Source organism: Moschus berezovskii, chromosome 12 (genome assembly GCF_049115385.1).
Source record: "Moschus berezovskii isolate FMDL1 chromosome 12, NW_MosBer_1.0, whole genome shotgun sequence".
In the NCBI taxonomy this organism is placed as follows: Eukaryota; Metazoa; Chordata; class Mammalia; order Artiodactyla; family Moschidae; genus Moschus; species Moschus berezovskii.
In genome coordinates, this window is record NC_142471.1 from 43,790,076 (window position 1) to 43,816,244 (window position 26,169).

A 26,169-nucleotide genomic window follows, 5' to 3' on the forward strand; every position below is an offset into this window, starting at 1 on the left:
TTTTTTCCGGAAGTTTCATGTTTTAGGGTTTATGTTTAGCCTATGAGTTAGTTTTGTAGATGGTGCAAGATAAAGCTTGGAATTCATCCTTTTATACATGGATGTCCAGTCATTCCAGCACCATTTGGTGAAAAGACTATCCTTCCACACTGACTTGGGCACTTACACAGGTGATCACATCACCTGCAAATAAAGACAGTTTCACTTCTTCCTTTCCAATCTGGGTGCCTTGTATTTCTGTTTCTTGCCTAATTATGCTGACGAGAGCGTTAATACCATGTTGAATAGAAGTGGTAAGAGTGACATCTTATCTTATTCTTGATCTTATAGGAAAAGCATTCAACTTTTCAGCATTAAGTGTATCTGCTGCAGGCTTCTTATTGATGTCCTTTCTCAGGTTGAGGAACTTCTATTTCCAGTTTGCTGGAGAGTTTTTTTGTTTTTGTTTTTTAACAGAAATGGATATTGCAATTTTGTCAAATGCTTTTTTCTCTAGCTTTTGAAAAGCCACATTTTATGTTTTAGTTTGTTATTACAGTGAATTATGCTGATAGATTTTCAAATGTTAAACTACCTTTGCATTCCTGAAATCCCAATTGGTCATGATGTATTGTCCTTTTTATTATTGCTAGTTCAACTTACTAAAATTTTGTGGGGAATTTTTCATCTGTATTCACAAAGGATATTGGTAGGCCATTTTCTTTGATGTCTTATTTTGGTATCAGGGTAATACTGGTTTCACAGAATAAACTGGTAAGTAGTCCCTCTTTTTCAATATTTTTGGAAGAGTCTGTAGAGTTGCCATTGTTTTTAATATTTGGTAGAATTCATCGTGGGAAGGTTTTTAATAACAAATTAAATTTCTATAATATAGACACGTATTTCTTTTGAGTGAGCTTTGTAGTTTGTGTCTTTCAAGGAATTTGTCTGTTTCATCTAAGTTGTTGAATTTATTGACATAAAGCTGTTCAGAATATTCCTTTACTGTGTTTTTAGTATTTGAAGAGTCTGTAGCAATGTCCACTCTCTCATTTCCATTACTGGTCATTTGCGTCTTCTCTTTTTCCCTAGTCAGTCCTCTAGATGCTTACTGATTTTATTAACCTCAAAAAAGAGATTTTTGTTTTATTGACTTTATGTCTTTTTCCGATTAGCAACCTTTGAAAGGGCTAGAGTAAATATTTTAGGTTTTCAGGCCATATGGTCTCTGCCAAAACTACATACTCTGCTGTTGTAGTTAAAAAGCAGCCATAGACAACAAGTAAGTGAAAGGGCAGGGCTGTGTGTTTGTGTACAAATTTGTTTTCAAAAAGGGAGAGCCCGTCCGCAGGTTGTAGCTTGCCAACTTGTGTTGTATCTCATTAATTTACACTCTGATCTTTATTGTTTCTCTTCATCTGTCCACTCTGTTTAATTTGGTCTTATTTTTCTAGTGCCTGACAGTATTTAGTGTTATAATTGCCCCCTAAGTACTGCTTTAGAGGCATGCACAAAATTTGTGTATTTTTTTTTCATCTTTATCTGGCTCAAAATGTCTTACCCTTTGGAGTTCTTCTTTGACCTATGCGTTACTTAGAAATGTGTTATTTCCAAGTTTGGAAGGATTTTCCATAAATCTTTCTGTTAACTGATTTATAAGTTAATTCCCTTGTTTTCAGAGAAGATACACAGTATGATTTGAACATAGTTTTGGCTGTACTACACGGCTTGCAGGTCTTAGTTCCTGGACCAGGGACTGAACCAGTGCCCTCAGCAGTGAAAGCGTGAAGTTCCAACCACTGGACTGCCAGGGAATTCCCATGAATGTGGTCTATCTTGCTAAGCGTTCTATGTGTACTGAGAAAAATGATTCTGCTGTAGTTGGGTAAAGTGTTCTATAAATTAGGTTTAGTTGTTGACTTTTAAAAATATTTTACATATTATTACTGATTTTCTGTCTATGTCTTCTTATATATTTTGTTTCTAAGACTTATTTGGTGGGTCCAGAGTTCTCAGTATAGAGCAAACTATCCCCAACTGCTGACAGAAAACACATGTGCATTCCATGCCATGCCCCGGGAGTCATGAGGTCTGGCAGACAGTAACAGGCACTATTCCCTATGCCGTGTCAGAGTGCTCACTGTGGCCTGTAACCCTTTCCAGTGCTTCTCTCCTTGGCCTCAGGGATTTTCCACACACTCACTCCTGTGCACGTGGCGATGAGCTCCTGAGGGAGTTTCCTCTCCAAGCAGCACTTTCCTCCTTGGTGCTCTATTCTGAACACTTGAGATGCTTTGGTCTCCCCAGCTGTCTCTCTAACTCATGGAGCCCATTGGGTTCCACCTGGGTTTCCCCTTCCTGCATCACAGCCTGAAAACTTTCCCAGGGCAGTAAGCTAGTGCGTGGTGCAGGGCTCACTTCCTTTGTTTCCCATCTCTTGCGGCGGGTGGGTGTCAACAGTCCTTCACTGCCTAATGTTTTGAAAGTATCTTAAAAATCATTGCTTCATATCATTTGTCCTTTTGGGGGGATTGTTTTAGGTGGGATAGCAAACCGGTCCCCATTGCTTGTGCATAGTAGGGTGTATAGAACACCTCTAGCTTCTACCCACTAGATGCTGGTAGCAGCCTCTCCCTCCTTCCCAGGTTTGATAGTCAAAAATGTCTCCACATGTTCTCAAATGTTCCTTGAGGGTCAAGGCTGCCCCCAGTTGAGAAGCATTGATATAGAGCAATGAGATTTAGACCTCCTCTGAACCTAAATGACTACGATCCTACAGCTGTAGGCACAACATGGCTTGTCTGAAAATCATAACTGTCTCACCCATCACGCCAGCTTCCTCTTGTGCTTCTGTCTTAGTGCTGGGCCTCTAGGTGCCCAGAGCAGAAAATTGGGAGTCACCTAGCCTGTTCCTCCCCTTGTCCCCAGTCCTGTCTCATACTGTCCCCTGATGAGCTCGTCCAGTCTCAGGGCTTTAACTGCCATCCCTAAGCTGACAACTTCCAGACTCATTCTTTCCCTGCCCTCCAGATCCTTCTGTGCCCCTCCCCAGACAGCTGCAATGAGATGTCTCCAGGCATCTCCCAAATATGAATCCCATCTCCACAACTGGGACCCCTCCCCTTCCCAGGTGGGGTCAATTCCACCTTCTGGTTACTCAAGTGGAAACCAGACACATCATCAGGTCCACTCTGTCTCATAGCCATTCCAATGAGTAAATTCTTTTTTTTTTAATTAATTAATTTATTGTAATTGGAGGCTAACTACGATATTGTAGTGGTTTTTGCCATACATTGACATGAATCAGCCATAGGTGTACATGTGTTCCCCATCCTGAACCCCCCTCCCATATGCCTCCCCTTCCCATCCCTCTGGGTCATCCCAGTACACCAGCCCTGAGCACCCTGAATCTCATGCATCGAACCTGGACTGGCAATCTATTTCACATATGATAATACACACGTTTCACTGCTATTCTCTCAAATCATCCCACCCTAGCCTTCTCCCACAGAGTCCAAAAGTCTGTTCTTTATATCTGTGTCTCTTTTGCTGTCTTGCATATAGGGTTATCGCTACCATCTTTCTAAATTCCATATATATGCCTTAATATACTGTATTGGTGTTTTTCTTTCTGACTTACTTCACTCTGTATAATAGGCTCCAGTTTCATCCACCTCATTAGAACTAATTGGTGAGGAGAAAAGGGAACCCTCTTTCACTGTTGGTAGGAATGCAAACTAGTATAGCCACCATGGAGAACAGTGTGGAGATTCCTTTAAAAAATGGAAATAGAACTGCCATATGACCCAGCAATCCCACTACTGGGCATACACACAGGAAAACAATAAGTAAATTCTATTGGCTCCTCCTTCAAGACATTCAAAATCTGGCCACTTAGTCCAAGCCATCATCATTTCTTCTCTGGATTATTGGTATGGTCTTTAGGCTCCCACCCTTGCCCCCAACGGCTTGTTTTCAGTATGGCAGCATAGTGGACCAGCCCAAACCAGCTCACATACCTCTGCTCAAAATCCTGCAGTGTCCATCCCTCAGCAAAGTCCTTGCAGTGACCTTCCAGGGACCTTGATCTCTTGCCCATTACCCCTCCGGCCTCATAGCTGTTCTCTGCTTTGCTCTCTGCCATTCCCCAGAGAGTGAGACACTCCCCTGCCTAGGGTCCTTGCACCTGCTCTCCCTTTGCCTTTGCTCTTGCTCAGAATGCCGTTCTTCCAGACACTCCCATGACTTGCCCCTTCATCTCCTTCAGGTTTTCCCTCAAGTGTTACCTTCCTGGGGGATCCTCCCTGACTACCCAATGAAACCTCATCTACTGCATTCCACATCACCCACTGCTACCCGGTCCCCTTCCCAGACTTAATCTTCCCATATAAGAGTTATTCAGTCACGTCCAACTCTTAGAGACCCCAGGGACTATAGCTCACCAGGCTCCTCTGTCCATGGGATTCTGCAGGAAAGAATACTGGAGTGGGATGCCATTCCCTTCTCCAGGGGATCTTCCTGACCCATGTTTTGAAACTGCGTCTCCCGTACTGCCATAATACTTAAGGAAATCCATTATATATATATTTTATGTGTTTATGTGACATGCTTATTGACACTTTATTTTCAGCCCACTCCTGATAGGTCTATTTTATAAACAACTCCAGCACACTGAGCAGTCCCTGGCATGGGGAGGGCTTGCACGGACTCTGCAGAGAATGGAAGAATAATAGCAGCTGCAAGAACCAAGGTGACAGGCACACACACAGCACCCATTCTAAGGCAGGCATAATGCTCACAAGCTGATGGCAAAGTGGTACCATGATTCCTATTTGAAAGGAAAGGAAACTGAAGTCCAGAGATATCTAGAAATATGTCCAAGCTGTAAAATCAGTGAACTGTGACTCCACGCAGTCTGATTCCTAACCTTGACCCTACTCTGTGCTCACTACTTCAACCTATGGCTTGTATAAGGGTACTGGCCCCTACATGACCCTGTCAGGATCCAGCCCAGCTTTTCTTGTTCCCAGTCAGGCTACCCTCCCTTCTAGGATCCTGGATTTAAGAACTTCCTTTTGTGTTTGAATTTCTCTTTCCACCAGCGCACCACCTTTGGGGTGAGGAGGTGACTCCAAAATGCAGCAAGTCCTGGCAGTAGTTCCAGGACAAGAACTCCTATCTTTCAATTTTGCTATACAGGAATTTTCATAATAAAATGCAAAAAGAGTAAATGATTTCTGTAAAACCATTTTGTAAACCACTGTAGCCCATAGAACTCCTTCTATGACATTCAGGTCAAAAAACTGTCATTTTTATGTAATTAATCAAATGATATCTGAATTAGTCCAGGATTTATGGAAAATGTTTAAAAATCAAAAGAAGTCACTATTTAAAGGTGACAGCAGCTGCAATGTATGGTGTGTCACAGGCCCGTCATCATTCTACAAGTTGCCCAGGGGAGCAAGGAACTCCAGGGAAGGCTCCAACACCTGGATTCCCAGGGGTGAAGGCCCAGCATGGGGATACAGCTGTCCAGAGCAGCATAATCCAATGGAAAAATGTAATGTGAGCCACAAGTATAATTTCAAATGTTTTAGTAGCTACATTAAAAAAAGAAAAAGAACTTATTTTGAACAATATATTTTTGTTTATCCCAACAGATCCAAAATAGTATCATTCAACACATAATCAGAAACTGTTGAGACAGTACGTTTATGTACATTTTGTACTAAGTCTTCAAAATCTATTGTGTAGCTTGTACGAACAATACGCCTGCTCGAGCTACATTTCAAGTGCTCAGTTGTCATATGAGGCTTGGTGGCTGAAGGCTGGATCGCTTTCAGGTGGGTTAGACTGAGGCTGGAGGGGAGTAGGAGAGCCCACCATCCTAATTTCCTGAGACTTGTGTGTGTGTGTGTGTGCGTGCGCGCACGTGAGTGTGTGCATGCAGCTAGCTCTGGGCAATGCTTCATGGCTAGCTAGGCTTCTCTGCAATGTCCCCAGGGGCAGCCTTCCCTGCCTATCCCTGCCAGGCTGCACTGGGCTGAACTCGAGCAGCTGTTCCAGCCTCCCACAGATCCCTGTTGTCTTGTCTGCACCCTGCTTCTCTGACTTGGAGCCACCAAATGCCACTTGCCCTTCAAGGGTTAATCACCCCCCAGTCTGGTGTCCTGCAGCTGGCTCTTGGCCTTGGCTGTACACTTACCCCTAGGCAGCAGCCTGCTCCTCTTCAGATGCCTGGTGAGGCAGAAAGGCATGGTGCAAGAACTGGCGGGGTTGTGGTAGCAGGACGGCAACAGCCAAGCTCGCCCAGGAACAGATGCCAGGCGCACGGGGTGCTGGCCACACCAGGTCTCAACCTCCTGACTGCCTGTGCGTTCTGCCCAAGAACTGGGGACCAGGCACTTTTAGTCTCTTCTGGGGAACTTCTGTACTTCTCAGTGCCTCAAAGCCGGGACTGTCCCAGGTGGGGAGGGGTGAGGAGGAACTGTGGGTTCCTGCAGGGGTGGGCCCTCCAGTTGGTATTGGCGCTGAGTCAGGGCCTGTCCGGGTGTCCTACAGTGGAAACCCCTAGGCAGGTCCCAAGTGCCTGCCACCCTGCATGCTCCCTCCCTGTTTTCTGGGACTGAGAGCACAGGGCTGGACCCCCAGCCCCACCAGTTTTGTGCCTCCTGGTCTTCCTCTCCAAGTGGAGCCTCCAACCTCCTCTCCTGGTTGGTGGAGATTAAGTGAATACATGGGAGAAGGCTGAGAAAACGTCAGTGCTTACTGGTTCACATAACCCTTCTACGCTTCCATTTCTTCATCAGCAAAATGAGACCGATGGTGAGACCTCCCTTGGGAGATTCTGGTGAGGACTGAATGGGGCAAGGAGGCCAGGGGCTGGGCAAGGCCCTGCATGTGCTTCCTAAGTGCTGGCATACCCTCTGTCTTCCCTGCGTGATGACAGGGCAGCTGGGGCTCCTAGTGGCCCAGGGCCACCAGGCCGAGAAATGTACAACAGGACTTGGGTTTAGCAGTTTGGGATTCTTTCCATGAATCAGTTGCCACCCCTTAGGCTGTATTCCTGATCCTGGGGGCCGAGAGCCTGAGACAGCCTTCTTACCAGGCCTGGCTGCCTCTCCTGTATCACTCAGTCCTCCAGGGCACAGTGTCAGGAATCTGGACCAGCAGCTCTGAAGATACCATCCTAAAGAGCTGGAACAGGCAGCAGGCATGAAACTCTGGTGAGAGCACAGGGCAAGAGGCTGCACTTGAGTTGATGCCACCTGTTTATCTGCCCATCTCTCCTATATGTCTACCTAGCCTCTCCTAAGGCTTCCCTGGTGGCTCAGAAGGTAAAGAATCGCCTGCAATGCGGGTGACCTGGGTTTGATCCCTGGGTTGGGAAGATCCCCTGGAGAAGGGAATGACTACCCACTCCAGTGTTCTGGCCTGGAGAATTCCATGGACAGAAGCTTGGCAGGCTACAGTTGATGGGGTAGCAAAGAGTCAGACACAACTGACCAACTTTCACTTTCATCCTCTCCTATATGTCTACTTATGCGTCCATCCATTCACCCATCCCTTCAACAAAGAACAGCGGCAAATTAAAAGCAAAGCACCTCGGCTTAGAACTCCTCAGAGGGCCTACTGTTCCTGGAATAAAATCCATCTCTGATGCAGTCCTAAGCCTCTAGGTCCCCTGCCACCCCCCTTGGCCACCCTTTTACTGCCATCAGCCATCCTGGGTGCCTTTCTCTTCCTCAAGCTCACCTTCTTCCAACTAGAACCTCTCAGTTTCAGGTTCTTAGTTTCTGGCAGGGCTGGCCCCCCTCTCACCTTCAGACCTCAGCTTAAACATCAGTTAGAGAAAACCCCCATAGGTGGGAATTTTGTCAAGTAACTGCTCCTCCTGACAAAAGACATCCCCACTCTTTTCTCCGTATAATGTAGCACAGAGGAAACTTAGCTTCTTTATTTATATATTTGTTTACTGTGTCTCTGCTAAAGGCATATAAATTTCATGAAAGATCTTGCCTCCCTTGACCTGCCAGAATCCCCAGGCCTGGAAAGGGGTGGGAGTTCAGTGACTGGCAGTGGTCACTGTGGGGACATATGGAGGGCTCTGTGCAAGTGATAGACATTCTCTCCTAATAGAACACCCAAGTTTTATTGGGTGTTTATCACACACCAGGCAGTTTTAAGAGCTTTGCATAGTTCAGCTTCATATCCTCAGGACAATTCTAGAAGGCTGTACAATTAAGATATCCATTTTACAGATGCGAAAACAGAGGCTGGGGGAGGCTGAGCAATTTGGCTGAGGTCACAAAACTAATTGGAGTGGCGCTTCCCAACTGGTCAGCAAGGGGAAATCACTTGCCAGTTGGTCTTCTAAAGTGTTGGCCATTCACAAGGCGCTCTTGGATCTTTGTTAAGGATCTGAGTCCTGGCAGTCTGGCTGCAGGTCTGTCCTCATGGTTCCAATCGCTGTGCTGGGCAGCCTCCAAGGTGGCCCCCATTGAACCCTGCTTCCTGGTATTCACACTCTTGGACAATCACTCCCCTTTGCATGTGGTCGGGACCTAGTATCTTACTAGAACAGAATAGGGCAAAAAGCGACAGGATGTCATCTATGTGACTGATGTCCTGTGTGCCCTCCACTGCCCCAGCCCTCAGTCAGGGGTGTGAGGAGGCCGATACCCACCTCTGCATTGCTGGACAGCTTATTTTATTGTCACAGATGCAGAGAGAAAAAGGGAGATAGGGCAGGTGGGGAGGGGAGAGTAGAAAGAATGTTGGGCAGTCATTTGACATAGGGCTCGAAGAAAGTAGGGGAAAGCTTGTCTTGGGGCCTAAACGTGTGCCACAAGACACCTCTGAGTTTGTAGGCAAAGAAGCCACCAAGCAAAAACGGATATGGAAGAGTACCGCTGGAGACACAGGAATGAAGCCTGGGGAGTCTGGCATCTGCCTGTCAGATGCCCCTGCCAAGCGAACTAAATCTCCCTGCATTTCCGTTGTCACAGTGACAGCAGGGCCCAAGGTCTCACAAATGCTCACCCTCCCTCCCCATCCTGCTCTATCCCCAGCAGAGCACTGCAGTGGGCGCCCCAGCTGTGACTGACTGTCCTTGGGGAGGAGAGCTGGCTGGGGCTGGGGGGCAGGAGGGCAGACCCTCTAGGAGAGGAGGAACAGAGACTTCGGGTCCCCATGATTCCTTCAGGGCTCTCTGGAGTCTGTGCCTTGGGGTTGCTGCATCCCACCAGGAGGAAAAAGGATGCAAATCCCAGGGCAGGTCCTCCGTCTGCACAAAGCTCCATGCATGTAACATCTACCCGGGCCCCTGTGCTGTTTTCTGAGAAGGATCCTGTGAAGAATAGAGAAAGCTTGCTCAAGCAGACTGGGGATGAGCAGGGACCCCTGTTCCAGCACAGACTGCACACCACGTCACTACACTGGGGCGCATGAAAACCTTACAGTGGCCTCTGCCTTCCTGGGTCTGCACTGGTTGAGAAGGCTTTTTTTTTTTTTAATCCCAGATAATGAAACCCCTGAACAGAGTGCCCTGGGTATCTGGCTTCCTCCAGGGCCCTGGATATTCCACATTAGGGCCAGAGCAGACAAGGAAATGGCTGACACCTTGAATAAGTGTGCCGCTCCCCCCACCAACTCCAGTCATAGGCAGAGAATTAGAGCCCCCACCCCCAAGCAGTCAGCATGTAGTGGACCCCCTGCAGACTCCCCACGGCCTGAGCCCTGTCATTTGTGGGGTTCTGGGCCCCGACTCTGAGTTTTCCACTGCACCTCTGGATGAACTGGAACCAAAACTAAAATTCTAACTCGGCTGAGAAAGGCAGAAGTCACAGCAGCACCGTGAGTGTTGGAAACTCAAAACGCCCCAACGGGAGGCAACAGCAGAACCCGTGCAATAAGGTCAGGGGATGGCTTAGGAAAGTGGGTACAGAAACCAGAAGGAATCATATGTAGCCATTAAAAAATGAGTGCTTAAGGACGATTTTTCAAGAAATAGAAAGCAGTTCTACTTCACAGGCTAAGACTGGAGGATGCAGCCTCTGGGACACAACGGAAGTCTCAGATTCCGAGAAGGGCTTCCTGACTTCTAAGAAGGACCTCACCAAAAGTCCTCTCTTTTTGAGGGGGCTGACCTGCTTGTCTGTCTCTGGGATGTTTGGTGGTCATGTGACCAGGGGACCAGCCAGCATAGCAACCCAAAAGGCCAAGGAGGGTCGGGGAAGGAGGGGCCCACGTTCCTGCTGACTTGGCTGAGTCCCTGAATCGCTCAGTCAGGAGCTGCGTACCTCAGGGCTTCTCAATCTGTGGGAATAACACATCTCCTTTGATTTAAGTTCATTAAGAGGGTTTTTCTGCCCCTTGCAGTGGAAAGTATCCCAGTCCAGAAATGAGAATCCCCAGACAGCCCTTCACTGCTGCACTAGCATCCCCAGGAGCTGGCAGGGAGGGGCAGCCAGGGGCCAGCCGGGTCACCCTGGCAGACCCACAGCCAGGGTCCAAGAGAAAACTCAGAAGGTGCATGATGACATTCAACATCCATTTTGATAGAAATTCTATGTTAAGTAGGAATAGATGGATTCTTCCTCAACATGGATGTACCAAAACCAATGCTGGGAGAGATGCTAGCAGCACTCCCATCAAAGTCAGCCACAAAACAAGCCGCCCACATCACCACGGTTATTCACCATTTTCATGGAAGTACCTGCCAGTGCAATTAGAGAGCAAACATGAAATTATTAAAGCAGGAGGGGAGGGTATTATGTTATTATCATTGCTGATATTATTTATATGCGAGAAAAACCTAGGTCAGTGATATGAAAAATCACTACAAGCAATACACAATTCAGTAAGGTAGCCAGATACAAAATATACAGAAATCACAATCTACTTATAAATTAGAAGAAAGAGAAAAGGACACCATCCATAGAGTAGAGAAACTCAGAGATTCCAGTTCCCCCTAATTTAGTCCATAAATTTAACACAATAAAGTACGAATAGCATTTCTTTTTAAATTAGACAAGTTGATTCAAAAGTTCATAAGCAAAAACAGCAAATGCATTTTTTTAAAAAAGAATAAGGAAGTCATACCAGCCCTACCAGTTATTAAAACAGAGTAAAGTATAGCGCAATAATAATTAAAACAGCATGGTACTGAAAAACATGAACAGAGATAGACTCAAATATATTTGAGAGTTTGGAACATAATTAACAAGTTATTTCAAATGGGCAAGGACAAGATGGATTATTTAATAAACGAAATGGGGACAACTGGATAGCCACCTGGAGAAAAAATGTCAAGTTAGATACTTACAGCACATCTTAAAATAAAAAATCATGATTGATCAATGATTTAAAGATTAAAAATGAAACCGCAAAAGTACCAGGCTCAACTGTGGGAGAAGTTTTGTATAATCTCAAAGTGGGAGAGTCCTTTCTAATACTACCCCAAATTGAGAGCCCATGAAAAAAATTTCACTACAGGAAAGTTTAAAATATTTTCAAGGCAAAGAAAAGAAAGTGCAAATGCAAAAGGAGAGGAAAGGGATAGATATTTATCAAATGTGATGATTTGCAGGTTATTATTATTTTTTTAATGAGGATGCATTGTACCCGGAATGTCCTCTGCTAGATACTGTTAAGTGAAAAAATCAAAAGGAAGGGAAGCAGGAAAGAAGAACAGAAACATATAGGTTTGTAAAAAAATTGCTGGAAAGAGACAAAAACATTGGAGCAGCAGTTTTTTGGGGAAAGTGGACAGCAAGAGAGAAAGGGTGCAGGGAGACTGGCTTCGGCCCTTTGATATTTGAACCATGATATTTGAAACACTAGATGAAAATAGAGTTTAATATAAAGTGGCAAGTGAAAGAAACCTCACATCACGTGTGGGTGGTGGGCTGCAGACTGTGCACAGCGGGAAACAGGTTGGGTGCTGGGCACCCTGGCACCTTGGAGTCACTCAGAGCCAGATGGCCAGCTCACCAAGGGGCGTGGGGCTCACAGCTGGACGCACTGACCCGGGGCAGACAATAAGAAAGTCAACAACTTTCTTCATTGTGATGAATGGTAATATGGAATTTCCTACAGCCTCTTTGTGCTACTTAACTTGATAACAGCCCTTCACCCCCATATTCGCTGGGGATTTGCTCCAAGACACCCAGTGGATGCCTGAAACTGGATAGCATCGAACCCTATATGGACGATGTTTTTCTATATATACATATCTGTGATAAAGTGTAATTTATAAATTAGGCCCAGTAAGAGATTAATAGGGCTTCCCAGATGGCACTAGTAGTAGAGAACCTGGCTACCAATGCAGGAGACATAAGAAATGTAGGTCCGATCCCTGGGTCAGGAAGATCCCCTACAGGAGGGCATGGCAGTCCACTCCAGTATTCATGCCTGGAGAAATCCATGGGCAGAGGAGCCTGATAGGCTATGGTCCATAGTGTCACAGAGTCGGATATGACTAAAGCTACTTGGCATGTACACAAGATATTAACAATGAACAATAAAACAGAACAATTATAACAATATACTCTGATAAAAGTTATGTGAATGTGGTACCTCGACAGCCTGATAACCGAGTGGGCTGCTAAGTACATGGACATTGAGTAGCTGGGGATATATACAGATGGAGCCATTGGACAAAAGGATTAATCTCTAGGGGACAGAGCAGGACGGCACAAGATTTCAGACTGAAACTCAGAGTGGTGTGCAATCTAAAACATGTATTTTATTTTGGGATTTTCCATGTAATGTACTTTCACACTGCAGTTGGCTGTGAGTAACTGAAACCACAGAGAATGAAGCCACGGGAAGCAAATCCACTGACTGGGGGGGCACCACTGTATCTATCATCCTAAAGGAGATCGATCCTGGGTGTTCACTGGAAGGACTGATGCTAAAGCTGAAGCTCCAATACTTGGGCCACCTCATGCAACGAGTTGACTCACTGGAAAAGACTCTGATGCTGGGAAAGGTCGGGGGCGGGAGGAGAAGGGGTCGACAGAGAATGAGATGGCTGGATGGCATCACCAACTCAATGGACATGAGTTTGAGTGAACTCCGGGAATTGGTGACGGACAGGGAGGCCTGGCATGCTGTGATTCATGGGGTCGCAAAGAGTCGGACACAACTGAGCGGCTGAACTGAACTGAACTGAACTGAACCACATCTATCAATAGTTTAAATGACTCAACAGTCCATTCCTAGGGGATTTATCCTTCAAACAAATTTGCACATGTGCCTAAGGAGACAGTGAGAACGGGGTAACAGCCCAACTGTCCCTCAGGTTAAATATATTAATGCACTGGTTAAATAGACGATGAACATCCAAAAAAAGAAGCTGGTGGAACTATGTGATACGAGATGCTATATTATTATGTGGAAAAAGCAAAATACAGCATCAAGCACATGCTGCCAACTGTGTGAGAGTGATGCGGGCACGTGGGGTGGGGGTGGTTGTCGCGCTCCATCTCTGGAAGGACAAGGACTCAGGGAAGCAGGCTCGCTTCAGGAGAGGAGGCAAGGGGCTCAGGTATAGAAGGCTTCAGTTCAGTCGCTCAGTTGTGTCCGACTCTTTGGGACCCCATGGACTGCAGCACGCCAGGCCTCCCTGTCCATCACCAACTCCCGGAGTTTACTCAAACTCATGTTCATAGGAGGCTTACTTCTCGCTACAGGCTCTGTGAAGTGTTTGTATGTGTGTTAATGTGTGCGTGTGTTATTGCACGTGCATTATTGCATGTTGTGTGTGTTATTGACTATATGTGTTATTGTGTGTGTGTTCTCACGGGCACAGATTACTTTCTTGAATAAACACTGCTTCTGTTCATGGTTAAGGGAGGTGGTAGCTCCTGGTTTGGCCCTGGTGAAGTCAGACCTGCCCTGTGCTTGGAGCACTTCTAATTCAGAAAATTGTCCCAAATGTCCTCCAATTGGAAGTTCCCCTTCTGTTACCCATCCCCTCAGCAGAGTTTCATTTCTCAAAACCAGTATCTCCCTGGGAAATCTTCTTTTGTGGTTCTGGGGATGTTTGGGTTTTTGGGGAATCCGTGTTGACCTTGCCCGGGGTAGCAACCTGTGGGAAAACTGGGGCTGTGATTTTTCTCACAGAGACAATTGCAGAAGTGAAGGAAGAACATGGGGCCAGCTCCCCAGCTGGGTCTGGCCAGAGTGTTCCCTCTGAAGTACGAAGCAGGTCTCTCCCTTCTCTGGTAAAAATTTCACATTACTGCCTCTCTCCTTTACCTCCAAGAAATGTTCCTGCCCACTGCTTCCCTCTGGGGCTCCTCTGTGATGAGCTGAGGGAATCTCTTCAGCCCAACCAGTTACTCCTCATATCACTGGACCCTTAAGGCACTCCATCCTATTTCTTGTTCCCAGGATATACCATGTGCTCCATGCCTCTGTCTTTGTATATGCCCTTCCCTCTTCTCAGGATGCCTTTCCCATTTTGTCCACCTGGTAAACTCCTACTCATTCATCAAAACCCAGCTCAAATTCACCTTCCCTGTTTACCCCTCACCCACTTCCAATTTTCCTTATCCTATTCCCTCTTCCACAAAATGTGTATTACTGGCACACCACGTGCCAGGCATTGTGTCATGTGCTGGGGACACAGCAGTGATACAGGCCCTGCCTCTTGGATAATGCAACCTGGCTGCGGGGGGCAGGGGGTGGGAGGGACAGGCTTCAACCATCACCACAAAAGCAAGACTGCACCTTCAGAGCATGAAGGAGTCCAGAAGGGAAGTCGGAGGTGAAGGGTGGGAATCAGGGTGGGCGTGTGGGGGGCAAGACCACACTCTGAGAACTGTATCCCCAGAGCCACTTCCCACCAACAGCTCAGCTTGCCGGGCTCAGGGACTGGCCTGACTTGGCTCCTCTTGTCTCCTGACCCCTCAGGAGACCCAGAACAGGACTGGAAAACACCACTGATTGTAAGGGCAATGTCCACCGACCAGCCCACCCCCTCATTTAAAAATAACATGCGTAGAAAAAAAATAAGCTAAAAATAGCAACATACAAAAATGGAATATGCCAACTGTCAGATGAGGAGGAGGTACTGAACTGTTCCAAGGTGGGGGTTGCAGAGGAGGAGTGGATCTGGCACTTTCAAGTGGGGGGAAAAATGTGATTTATGCTCAGTGACCTGGAGGGAAAACTGGCTTAATTCATTATTCTAAAGAAGGAAACGGGAACTAACATTTATGAAGTGCATGCTCCACCCCTGCTTCCTTGGTTAGTACCCATGAAGAGGGATTAATTTCTACAATGTTGCAAACATCAGCTACAGAGAGAAAACAAGGGCCCTCCTGCAGCTTTACTAGTCCTGCCATCCCCACACTGCTGGCACTTGCAAAGATGGGTACCCCTCCAAGTGACTTCAGGAATTCAACGTTCTGATCACATTACCATCCATACTATGTTCAGGAGAAGCTGAGGCCAGTGGCTTGGTTTCCCAAGCCCTGTGTTTGTGTGTGTTAGTTGCTCAGTCGTGTCTGACTCTTTGAAACCCCATGGACCATAGCCCATCAGGCTCCTCTGTCCATGGAATTCTCCAGGCAAGAATACTGGAGCGGGTTACCATTCCCTTCTCCAGGGGATCTTCCCTACCCAGGGATCGAACCTGTGTCACCTGCATTACAGGCAGATTCTTAACTGTTTGAGCGACCAGCGAATCCCCTCCCAAGGCCCAGGATCTAGTAAATAGCAGAAACTTGATTTGTATCCAAGACTCTCCTCAGTTTCCTCCCAGTCCCAGGTTCCCAACCTCCTGGGTCTGCTCTCCAAGGCTTCTTGGGGTCTGAGATGCATCCCCCTGCACCTCTTCTGACACCTAACAGACAGCTTTGTCCAGATGGGTATGTGGACATTGGTTAAATGGCTGCAGCACTCTGGACTAGCAGGAGCTGTCTTTAAACCACAGGGAACTGGTGTCTTGTTACTTCACATTACCACTGAGAATGTTTCCCCCTAACACTGTGTGTCTTAGCCTGTCTTCCCCAAAACCAAAGTCAGAGACTAGTAGGGGGCTTGGGAAACAGGGCAGGAAATGAAATGGGGAAGGAGGGACAGCCCACAAGGATGTGAGATGGTGAGGGCCAGTGTTTGGGGGCCTGGGGCCTCCATCCTGCTGGCATGGTCAGTGCAGCCTCCTGAAGTGTGGATCAGAATTGCCAGTCCGGGGACACAAAAGGAGCAGGAACCCAAGGGTTCCAGTCACCATGGGTCATGGATGGGCCCAGGGATTTTAACATCCCTCTCCCACACCTCCCCCACCTCCCCACCTTCTCTGTAGGACTTGACTGATGCAGGAAATCTCAGGCGGGCTGGGTATGGCCTGGCCAGCATGTGTACAGAGGCCCTTTCTTTCAATGAGGCAACAGATACTCCTCCAGGGCCTACTGTGTGCCTGGCACAGGAGTGGGGTGGAGGGAGTGCCCTGGGGGAAGGGGAGGGCAAGGCCCTGCCCACCCCCCCAGCTTACTCTTGGTGGAGATGAACAAAAGATGAGGGAGCGACCAAGGAGGGAGGGTATGCAAATGGAGTGACGGCCACCAAGATGGCGTGGGCTTGATACTTAAACAGGGGGTCAGGAAGGGTCAGTCTTAGGGGTCCTTAAGCCCAAAACTAAGTGACTACAGGGGCTGATCCTGGCATGGAGGGAAGAGGGGTAGGCAGCAGGTGCCAAGGTGGGAAGAGTCCTGAGGTCCTCTGTGTACCCTATTGCACCCAGGAGGGCAAGAGTGGGTCCAGAGGTGGGAAGGATGGCAGATTTCCGGGGGAGAAGCGCTGATGTGAGTGAAGGGAGTGACATCGTCTGGGTTCAGGATCTGTCTTGTCTCAGTGGTGATGTGGAGGAAGTGTGAGAATGAGGCTAGGCTTCTGGGCTCCAAGCCCTGCCACCCTCGAGGCATAAGTAGATCCTGCTGCTAAGTCACTTCAGTCGTGTCCGACTCTGTGTGACCCCATAGACGGAAGCCCACCAGGCTCCCCCATCCCTGGGATTCTCCAGGCAAGAACACTGGAGTGGGTTGCCATTTCCTTCTCCAGTGTGTGAAAGTGAAAAGTGAAAGTGAAGTCGCTCAGTCGTGTCCGACCCTTAGCGACCCCACTGATGCAGCCAACCAGGCTCCTCCATCCATGGGATTTTCTAGGCAACAGTACTGGAGTGGCTTGCCATTGCCTTCTCCGAAGTAGATCCTAGGCAGGTACTATCTTCCCTGGTAGCTCAGCTGGTAAAGAATCCGCCTGCAATGCAGGGGACCCTGGTTTGATTCCTGGATCAGGAAGATCCTCTAGAGAAGGGATAGGCTACCCACTCTAGTATTCTTGGGCTTCCCTGGTGACTCAGATGGTAAAGTATCTGCCTGAAATGAGGGAGACCTGGGTTTGATTCTTGGGTTGGCAAGATCCCCTGGAGAAGGGAACGACGGCTATCCATTCCAGTATTCTGGCCTGGAGAATTCCATGGACAGAGGCGCCTGGCAGGCTACAGTCCATGAGATTGCAAAAGAGTCAGACACGACTGAGAGATTTTCACTTTCAGGCAGGTACCGAACTCCTTGCTGGGGTGGGGGCAGTGGGGGGATGTCCTAAGTCCCACTACACCCTGCTCTCTGTCTCCAGAAACTGCACAGTTAGACTAATTAAAATCACTTTGGGGGACTTCCCTCGTGGCCCAGTGGTAAAGAATTCGCCTCGCAATGTGATTCCAATCCTGATCCAGGAATATCCCACATGTCACAAAGAAACTAAGCCCATGTATCACAACTACTGAGCCTGTGCTCTAGCATCTGAGAACCGCAAGTACTGAGCCCTCAAGCCCGTGCTCCACAACAAGAGAAGCTACTGCAATGAGAAGCTGGCACATTGCAGCCAGAGAGCAGCCCCCACTCACCACAACCAGAGAGTGCGGGTGCAGAGGAAAACCCAGCACAGGACAAAAGCAAATTAATTCAAAATTTTAAAAGTTACTTTATAAGCATCAATTTAAAACAATACCAGTGGCATCCTCTCTCACCCCTCTCCCAAATGATCCCCACCTCTGGCTCTAGTCCAGCTGCTTGAAAAGCACAGGCCCGGGACACCTGCTCTGAACCCCTTTTTCTGGCTGTGTACTCCCAGTGCTCAGGCGCCCCAGCCTGGCACCGTGGGGAAGAGCCTGGGGCCCGATGCAGGCGCTGACGCTATCCAAAGACTCGGACTACATTCTTATCATTGACACTAGCCTATGGCCATTGGCAGCCAGCCTGTGCCTGCATCTCCACTCCTCCCACCATCAGGGGGCAGGTTCTTGTTTGTCCCCAGGTGCCCCTCTGGACAGGTGCCTGAGAACCGCTGCCCTAATGGACAGTCTCAAATCCTATCCTGAACAACCTACCAGACACCATACTAGGAACTGGGGACATAGATGAAGCCCTGGACCTCAGAGAGTCAAGGGCAAGTGGGTCAGCCACAGACTGGGAAGCAGCCCAAGAAGCCAAATGAGCAACAAGGACATCCGCTCTTTCCTTCGGAGTCTGGGAGAAAGTCTCTCTGCTCCTTATCTCAGAGATCCTCGTAAGCCCCTTCCCCCGTTCTGCATCACAAAACCTCCTCATCACAGGAATTCTTCTAGGTGGGGGAGAAACCTGGCTGGAGCCTGAGTTACCTTGGGGCACTTGGAGGAGTGGGGGAGGGGGCGCTCCTACCTTTTCTGCCTCCACCAAAGGCGGGTTCAGCTCCTACCCAAGGCCGGGGTGGAGGCAGCCACCACAGTGATAGCCAAGAAGAAGGGCTGAGTGAGGAGACTGGGGCTGAACAAAGATGCCTGCCCGGCAGCAATGCAGTGCCTGGGGGCCTATGGGACTCCCACTCAGCACTTCATACTCAGTCCAACCTTCCCAGTTCCTTTCTGCTCTGCTCGTCGGTCACGTGGACGTTCGTTGAGCCACAAACTCTGTGTTGGGCACATGAGAAATCCTTTGCTTCGATACAGACACCATGGATCTCTGATGCTATTTCCTTTCGGCATGGGTTCCCCAGAATGTGGGCCCACCTTCAGCAGGAGTATGAGACCTCAGGGCTTTAGCTAACATTCTCCCCAAGCTCTTCTTCAACCAAATTCTTCAGATTCCTTAAAAAACAACGTTCTATTAAAAAAAAAAAAAATTGCCTCCTTCCTGGAGGCCAGTTATAAACAATCAGATAAGTAAGAAGTCCTGCTAATGCCAGGATGGAAGTTTAATAAGTTCACTGTTCCTGGGTTTGATCCCTGGGTTGGGAAGATCTCCTGGAGAAGGGCATGGCAACCCACTCCAGTATTGTTGCCTGGAGAATCCCCATGGACAGAGGAGCCTGCTGGGCCACAGTCCATGGGGTCGCAGAGTCGGACATGACTGAGCCACTAAGCACAGCATAGCACAGCTGTTACCCAGCACCACTGCCCCCACACAACTCCAGCAGGCAGCCACTCACATGGTACTCTAAGTGCCTGGAACCCTCTGGAAGCAGCCATCCACCTTATAATTTGAATGAATGGGACACGCCTGGAGGCCAACACTCACACTGGAGTCTAAGTGCTTGCCCACCCCTTTCCCCAGGAGCCATTCTCATTGTAGTCTAAATGAATGGCGCCCTCTGGAGGCCCCGTTCACACTGCAGCTTCTGGGAATCCCACCTGCAGGAGTTACGCAACAAGGTCTTACCTTCCCACATTCTACAGAAGAAAACTGCCCCACATTTCCGGCCAGAGGGCCAAAGCTGAGATTTTACGCCTCACCAGTTTGCTGTCCAGTGCTTTTCCCTTCAGTAGAGCTGGTGGGGCTAGGAATCAAAACCTCAGCTCCTCCAGTCTCTCAGGGCCTCCTACCCACCAGAGTCCCACAGCACCCCAAACTAGGTCCACTGCAGGCTCTTAGCCTCAGGCAGAGGTTAGGACAGCTAAGCTGCCTCCTTTGGAAGAATGTACAATTTTCTATGCAACACATGGCTAGGTACCAATGAGAGGGAAAGACAAAAACCACGAAGTCGTCAAAACTTTTGAACAGATGGGTACTCTGCCTGGGGCTCCAGCCACACCCACATTCTGGAGGGGCCACAGGAAGGTCCGGCTAGAACATCAATGCTCAGCCAGCAGCTGTGAGGAAGGGCCTGGAGGGTAAGTACAGGGGACCCAGTCCGTGGTCCTTTGGCATGGTAAAGGCTCTGAGAGGTCCAACCGCAGAGAAAACACTCAGCTCTGCTGAGCACTTCCCAGGTACCACAAAGCACATCACTAATGGTGACACTTGTTAAGACACTGAGACATGCCGAGAGCAAATGTTCCTGAGAAGATGCTGTGGGTACTGCTGAGATGGGGGAAGAGAAACCCAGTTGATGAGGACGCTGCTATGACACAGCTCATGATGAAACTCAGAAAAAACACACAGGGAGCTGAGATGCCAAAGCCTTTGACTCTGGACGCAAAGGCTACATCTTTATGGGTCCCTCCCTGATGACCCTTTACTGATCTTTGTTTCTGTCCATCCACACTACTGTCCTTGAGCAAGCCTGAGTGTGGCCTGATGACGGGATGGACTAGACCTGACCTCCCCAGGAAAAGCCACCATGAAGTGCAGGATCTTATTTACAGAGAGCCTAAAGCCATCCTGCACTCCCTCTGCTGGCCAGCCTGGTCCAGGATGCACTCCAGGCCAGTGTGAGGGGCCAGAGTCCATGCCGGGCCCCACAGGACCTCCCTCAGGAGCACCCAGGACAGGGAGAGCCTCAGCTTCCCCGCCCACCAGCGCAGCAGAGGGCTGCCCTCTGGCTGAGGCCTGAACGGGATGCTGAGCACAGCAGAGCTTTGTTCCAGCCTCCGCCATCGATCGCTGTGCAGACGCTCCGTGAATGGCACTGTTGTGGTATTTTAAGAAGATTCTACAAATAGCACCAACTCAGAATCGGCCTCAGAGCCAGCTGATGAATGCTGCAGCGGCAAGGGAAGGCCAGCCTGCAAGCTCAAGCCAGGACAATGGGGCCTCACAGGGGAGACAGGGCAGGATGTTGGGTGACCCGGGCCTTTTCCGGGGCTCCGTGGCCTCATTTCCCCCAGACTCACTAGGCAGCACACTCCCCCACCCCCGTCGCCCAGTCCTGGTTGGTAGATTGCTTCCTGGGAGTTTATTGGGAAGGAGTGACCCCCCGGACTCTGAATAAAGAAAAGGGGGCCCCTAACATCCTTTTGGCGTCTGCATCTCCTGTATTTCCAAGCTCTGCCAATGTCCTGTAGGTCATGGAGGAGGGGATCACAGGAAGGGAGGATATCCATGGGTTTTCATCAGAAATCACTTTATTAGGGGGCCAGAGAAACCTCAAAGACCCACAGTCCTAGCAGCCAGACTATTAATTGGAATCGTTCCAGGAGACTCCATTCTTGAGACTTGAAAGACAGCTTAGAGAACAGATGAATAGCCTGAATTTGGAGTCATTCAGAGCTGAGTTTAGACTTAACTTGACCAGTGACAACTGGGTGGGCTGGGGCACATTATTTACCTTGCAGGGTCTTGATTTCTTCACCTCTAAAATTCATCGTGTTGGACGTCCCTTGCAGGGAAGGTTGAAGCAAACCAGAAGCAAAGTGTGCGCTGTGCTTGGCACAGTTGGAGCTCAGCAAATGTTGGCCTCTCTTCCTTCCCAGATGAAAGACCATTTATCTAATACATGTGTGCATTCCATTCATAAAATGTTTCTGAAGTACGGTGGGGAAACCTGGAAGGCATTAAGGGAACCCCTCTCGACCCCGTGAATCCACAAAGACATCAGGGCTGTGGTATCAATGCAAATGGGCAAAGCAGGATAGTAGAGAGGCCACAGCCTGAAAAGAGGCTTAAGTCTCTAAGCCCATCTGGTACTTGGAAATGTTGAGACAACGAAGGAATGATTTTTGACAGAGCTCCTTGAACCTTCCTCCCCTCCCCCGACTCTCCCCAGCACATTCTAAGTGGGGGCGGTGAGGGTGGCTCTATGGTCAAGGGGCTGACTGCCCATCCAGCTGTCAAGAGTGGCCTGAGAGTGGCTCCCCATCAGCTCCCTGCCCCACCCTCACCCTTGCCTTGCATGACTTCTGTATGCCTGGCTCCCTCCTTCTAGCACTCCATTTAGAGTAATAAGATGTGATACCAGCCCTGTAAGTGGCCCAGCACAAACCTGTCCTCAATTCAAAATCAAATGACTAAATTAGAATGAAGTTAGGCAGCTTTATTCAGAACCAAGAGCAGGGGTCCCTAGACCCAAGGGTGAGGTCCCAACTGGGTCACATACGTGGTGGGGGGCCTTAGGCAAGTCATTTTTCTTTAGGGGGCTTTTAAAAACATTCCCCTAGAAAATGAGGTCAGACTAGGTGGATCTCTGAGGATCCACCCACGCCTGCCCCATCTGAGCCGGTAATCTCTTAAGTCCCCATGATTCCATCTTTAGCAAGATGAAACTCAGAGTAGACTCTCTCCTTAACTCTCCCCAGGAGGCCTATACTGGAAAAGAGCTTGCTTATTCCCCACACTGGATTGGAACGAGCTAGGTAGGGGCTTGTTTGTAGGCAGGTGGCCCTGGATGTGACCACTGAGTCAGAGGTGCAGGTGTCTCCCAGAGGACCCCAGAGCCCTCTGTCCTAGGGAAGACTGGTGGACTCTTGTCCTACACCAGCACTTTCCCTCCATGGCCCCACTGCATGGGGACAGCCTAGTGAGGCAGTGATCTCCCGGCCAGGTGACACCGAGGTCTAGAGTCCAGGCATATGGTCAGAGGCACTGCAGGTCAAAGTGGGCGAGTCAGGACTTGGGCCCAAAGCAGCCTGACTCCAAGGCTGTCCCCTCATCTGCACCACCTTGCAGAGTGACCTGGTCTTTTTCAGTCTGACTGTCTTCAACAGTAAACTGAGGAAGTGAAAACGACTTAAGTTCAAAGATCTGTCCGTGCTCCCAAGTTCAAGTCTCTCTACCTCCAGAAGTTGCTGATGCAAACTGGGCGATTTTTTCAGAATCCTCAAAGAAGGCTCTGCAGGGACCAGGATCAAACAGAACAAAAATGGGCCATAGCCACATCTGATCCTAGGTGGCCAGTCCTAGACAGTGGGGAGGTTGAGGGCAGTGACAATTCACTAACTGATTTGGGAATGTTTCAGCAGTTTACAAACCTCTGAGCTCTTCTGGTGAGCTCCCTCTGCATGTCTGCCATGCATGCAGCCCTCCTGGACAGGAAGGTGTCTGGCAGGTGAGGGCCCTCCTGGTGAGAGGCCTAGGAAGGAAGGTGGGGAACAGGAGCAGGGGGCCCCTGCGTCAGCTCCTGAGCTACACCTGGTGCTCTGCACTTGCAGAGATAGTCACATGGCAGGCGGAGCCACTGTAACTCACTGATTGTGACTGGGCTGGTTATAGGAGACTGAATTGAATTCCGGGGGCGCCCGCATCTTCCTGGCCCTGTGTATCAAAGCGAGCACCAAGTTGTTAACCATCCCTCCTGCTGCTGCCAGCTCCAAGGCATTTGCATGGAGAGCTAACAGGGGAGAGGGTGCAGGGCTGAAGCCTGCAGCACTCCCTCCACCCCCAACAAGCCCTCAGTCCCTGTGAGAGTCTGAGCAGGTTCAGGGAATGGCTGTGCCTGGGACAGCGGCCAGCTCCAGGGAAGGGCTGCAGTCTCCAGCCCAAGAGGAACTCCAACGGGGGGAAGGTCCTATGTGTGCCTGATCTCAGAGAGGAAGCTGGCTGGGTGCTGTGACCTGACTGAAGCTACAAAGGAGAAGCTTCTGGGTTGAGACTACCCTTTGACTTCTTCCAAAGTGACTGTAACTGGGGAGTATCCAGTCCTTTCATGCCAAGTTTCATCAGTAAAGGGCAAATGCCGCTTTTCGTTTTACTCTCACTGGAGTGTTCTCCACTGCCAGTCATAAAAGTGAACACCTGGCTTGGAGCTCTGTGGTATTAAAATGAAACTGTGCGTGTGAGAACGGCAGACTCTGGTGCCAGACAACCTGAGTTGGATTCTCAGTTCTGTGTGGCCTGGGGCAAGGGCCTCTATGCCTGTTTCCTCATCTCTAAATGAGACTTATTCCAAACAAACTTGTTCCAATGAACCGGTTCCAAATTGGGAAAGGAGTACATCAAGGCTGTATGTTGTCACCCTGCTTATTTAACTTATATGCAGAGTACATCATGAGAAATGCTGGGCTGGATGAAGCACATGCTGGAATTAAGATTGCTGGGAGAAATATCAATAATCTAAGATACGCAGATGACACCACCCTTATGGCAAAAAGCAAAGAGGAACTGAAGAGCCTCTTGATGAAAGTGAAAGAGGAGAGTGAAAAAGTTAGCTTAAAGCGCAGCATTCAGAAAACTAAGATCATGGCATCTGGTCCCATCACTTCATGGCAAATAGATGGGGAAACAGCGACATACTTTATTTTCTTGGGCTCCAAAATCACTGCAGATGGTGACTGCAGCCATGAAATTAAAAGATGGTGCTCCTTGGAAGAAAAGCTATGACCAACCTGGGAAGCATATTAAAAAGCAGAGACATTACTTTGGCAACAAAAGTCTGTCTAGTCAAAGCTATGGTTTTTTCTGTAGTCAGATATGAGAGTATGGATGTGAGAGTTAGACCATAATGAAAGCTGAGTGCCAAATAATTGATTCTTTTGAATTGTGATGTTAGAGAAGACTCTTGAGAGTCCCCTGGACTGCAAGGAGATTAAACTAGTCAATCCTAAAGGAAATCATAACTGAATATTCATTGGAGGGACTGAGGCTGAAGCTGAATCTCCAATACTTTGGCCACCTGATGTGAAGAATTGATTCATTGGAAAAGACCCTGCTGCTGGGAAAGAGTGAAGGCAGGCAGAGAAGGGGACGACAGAGGATGAGATGGTTGGATGGACATGAGTTTGAGCAAGCTCCGGGAGTTGGTGATGGACAGGGAGGCCTGGCGAGTTACAGTCCATGGGGTCGCAAAGAGTCAGACACAACTGAGCGACACTAACTGAACTGAAATGAGACTTGTAAAAGAATCCACTTGAAGATTATGGTGAGGACTAAATGAATTCTTATGTACAAAGCACTTAGGATAGGGTTTGGCACACAGTGGGTGCTATGTGGACTATCATTGCTTCCATTTCAACAAAACAACACTAGCCTCATCATTTTATAGAGTCTTACCCTAAGCCTTAAGACAAATAATAATCATTTCCATGACTGAGCATTTTTCTGTGTGCAAGCAGCCTCATATACATAGACTAATTTAAATTTTCCCTTGACACAAACTGGTGAGGTTGCTGGTATCCCAATTTATAGTCAAAGGTATCCTTCTTTGGCTCAGAGAAGAAACTTGTCCCCAAGGCTGCAAGGATAGTAGAAGGAAGAGCCAGAATTCAGCACCAGGTCTGTCCAACTCCCAGATGCAAGAGCTTATAACATTTCACACTACCCACCTGAGACCAAGCCCTCAGGTACCTTAACTCACCCCCAAGTCATCATTTAGCATCTAGGTAAAGGTAAGGTAAGACGGACAAGACCTGAACCAGAGAAGAGCTAAGGACCTATCCTCATACCCTGGTATGAAATAGCATCTTAGAAAGTCCTATCCTGGAACATTGTCACAGTTGGACAACTCCCCAGAAAAGTCCCATTTACAAAGCATTGTCATTATTTGACCTCACTCTGTGGAAAAACCCTATCTCCAGGGCATCTGTCAAAAGAAATCGGTAGTAATTCTTTAATACTACAGCTGCCTAAAACTGATACTAATCTGGGCAAATAAGTTCTAGCCAAAAAGAAGTTATGAGGAAGGAGAAATATACTGGGGGCTCTGAAGAACTCTGACATTTTTCTGGATACCTACAAGGCCATGTACATGTGTATACCTGCATCCATGAGCAGTAAAGACTTGGGAGGTCTCCAATCTCTGACCTCTGGCCAACTTTAGGTCCCTGCTCAAGTAGGAAGTGAAGATCAAGTTACAGTCATAAACTACCTAAGCACTGAAGGTGTGCCCCAACACAGACACACACACACACACACACACACACACATAGCAAAAAGTAGAAGACTTACTGGTTAAAGGCATTTAACCCAGTATATTTCTCCTTCCTCATAACTTCCCATTTAATGGTATCTCTGACAAATCATTAGCTGACCACTAAACCAATCAAGGAAA

At 48.4% G+C, this 26,169-nt stretch overlaps 1 protein-coding gene across 6 annotated transcripts in view; it reads right to left on the reverse strand.

Annotated features, from left to right (window-relative positions):
- Positions 1-26,169, reverse strand: part of ARHGAP22 (Rho GTPase activating protein 22) — a 182,389-nt gene that overhangs the window by 38,317 nt on the left and 117,903 nt on the right. Inside the window, exon 1 of one of the 6 annotated variants that reach the window (XM_088842088.1) lies at positions 6,185-6,407. The exons of the other annotated variants lie outside the window; for them this stretch is intronic. Coding sequence (XP_088698214.1) covers positions 6,185-6,236 — 52 coding nt within the window. The 5' untranslated portion in view covers positions 6,237-6,407. Of the gene's footprint in view, positions 1-6,184; positions 6,408-26,169 lie in introns of those variants that run through there. 6 annotated transcript variants of the gene reach the window in all.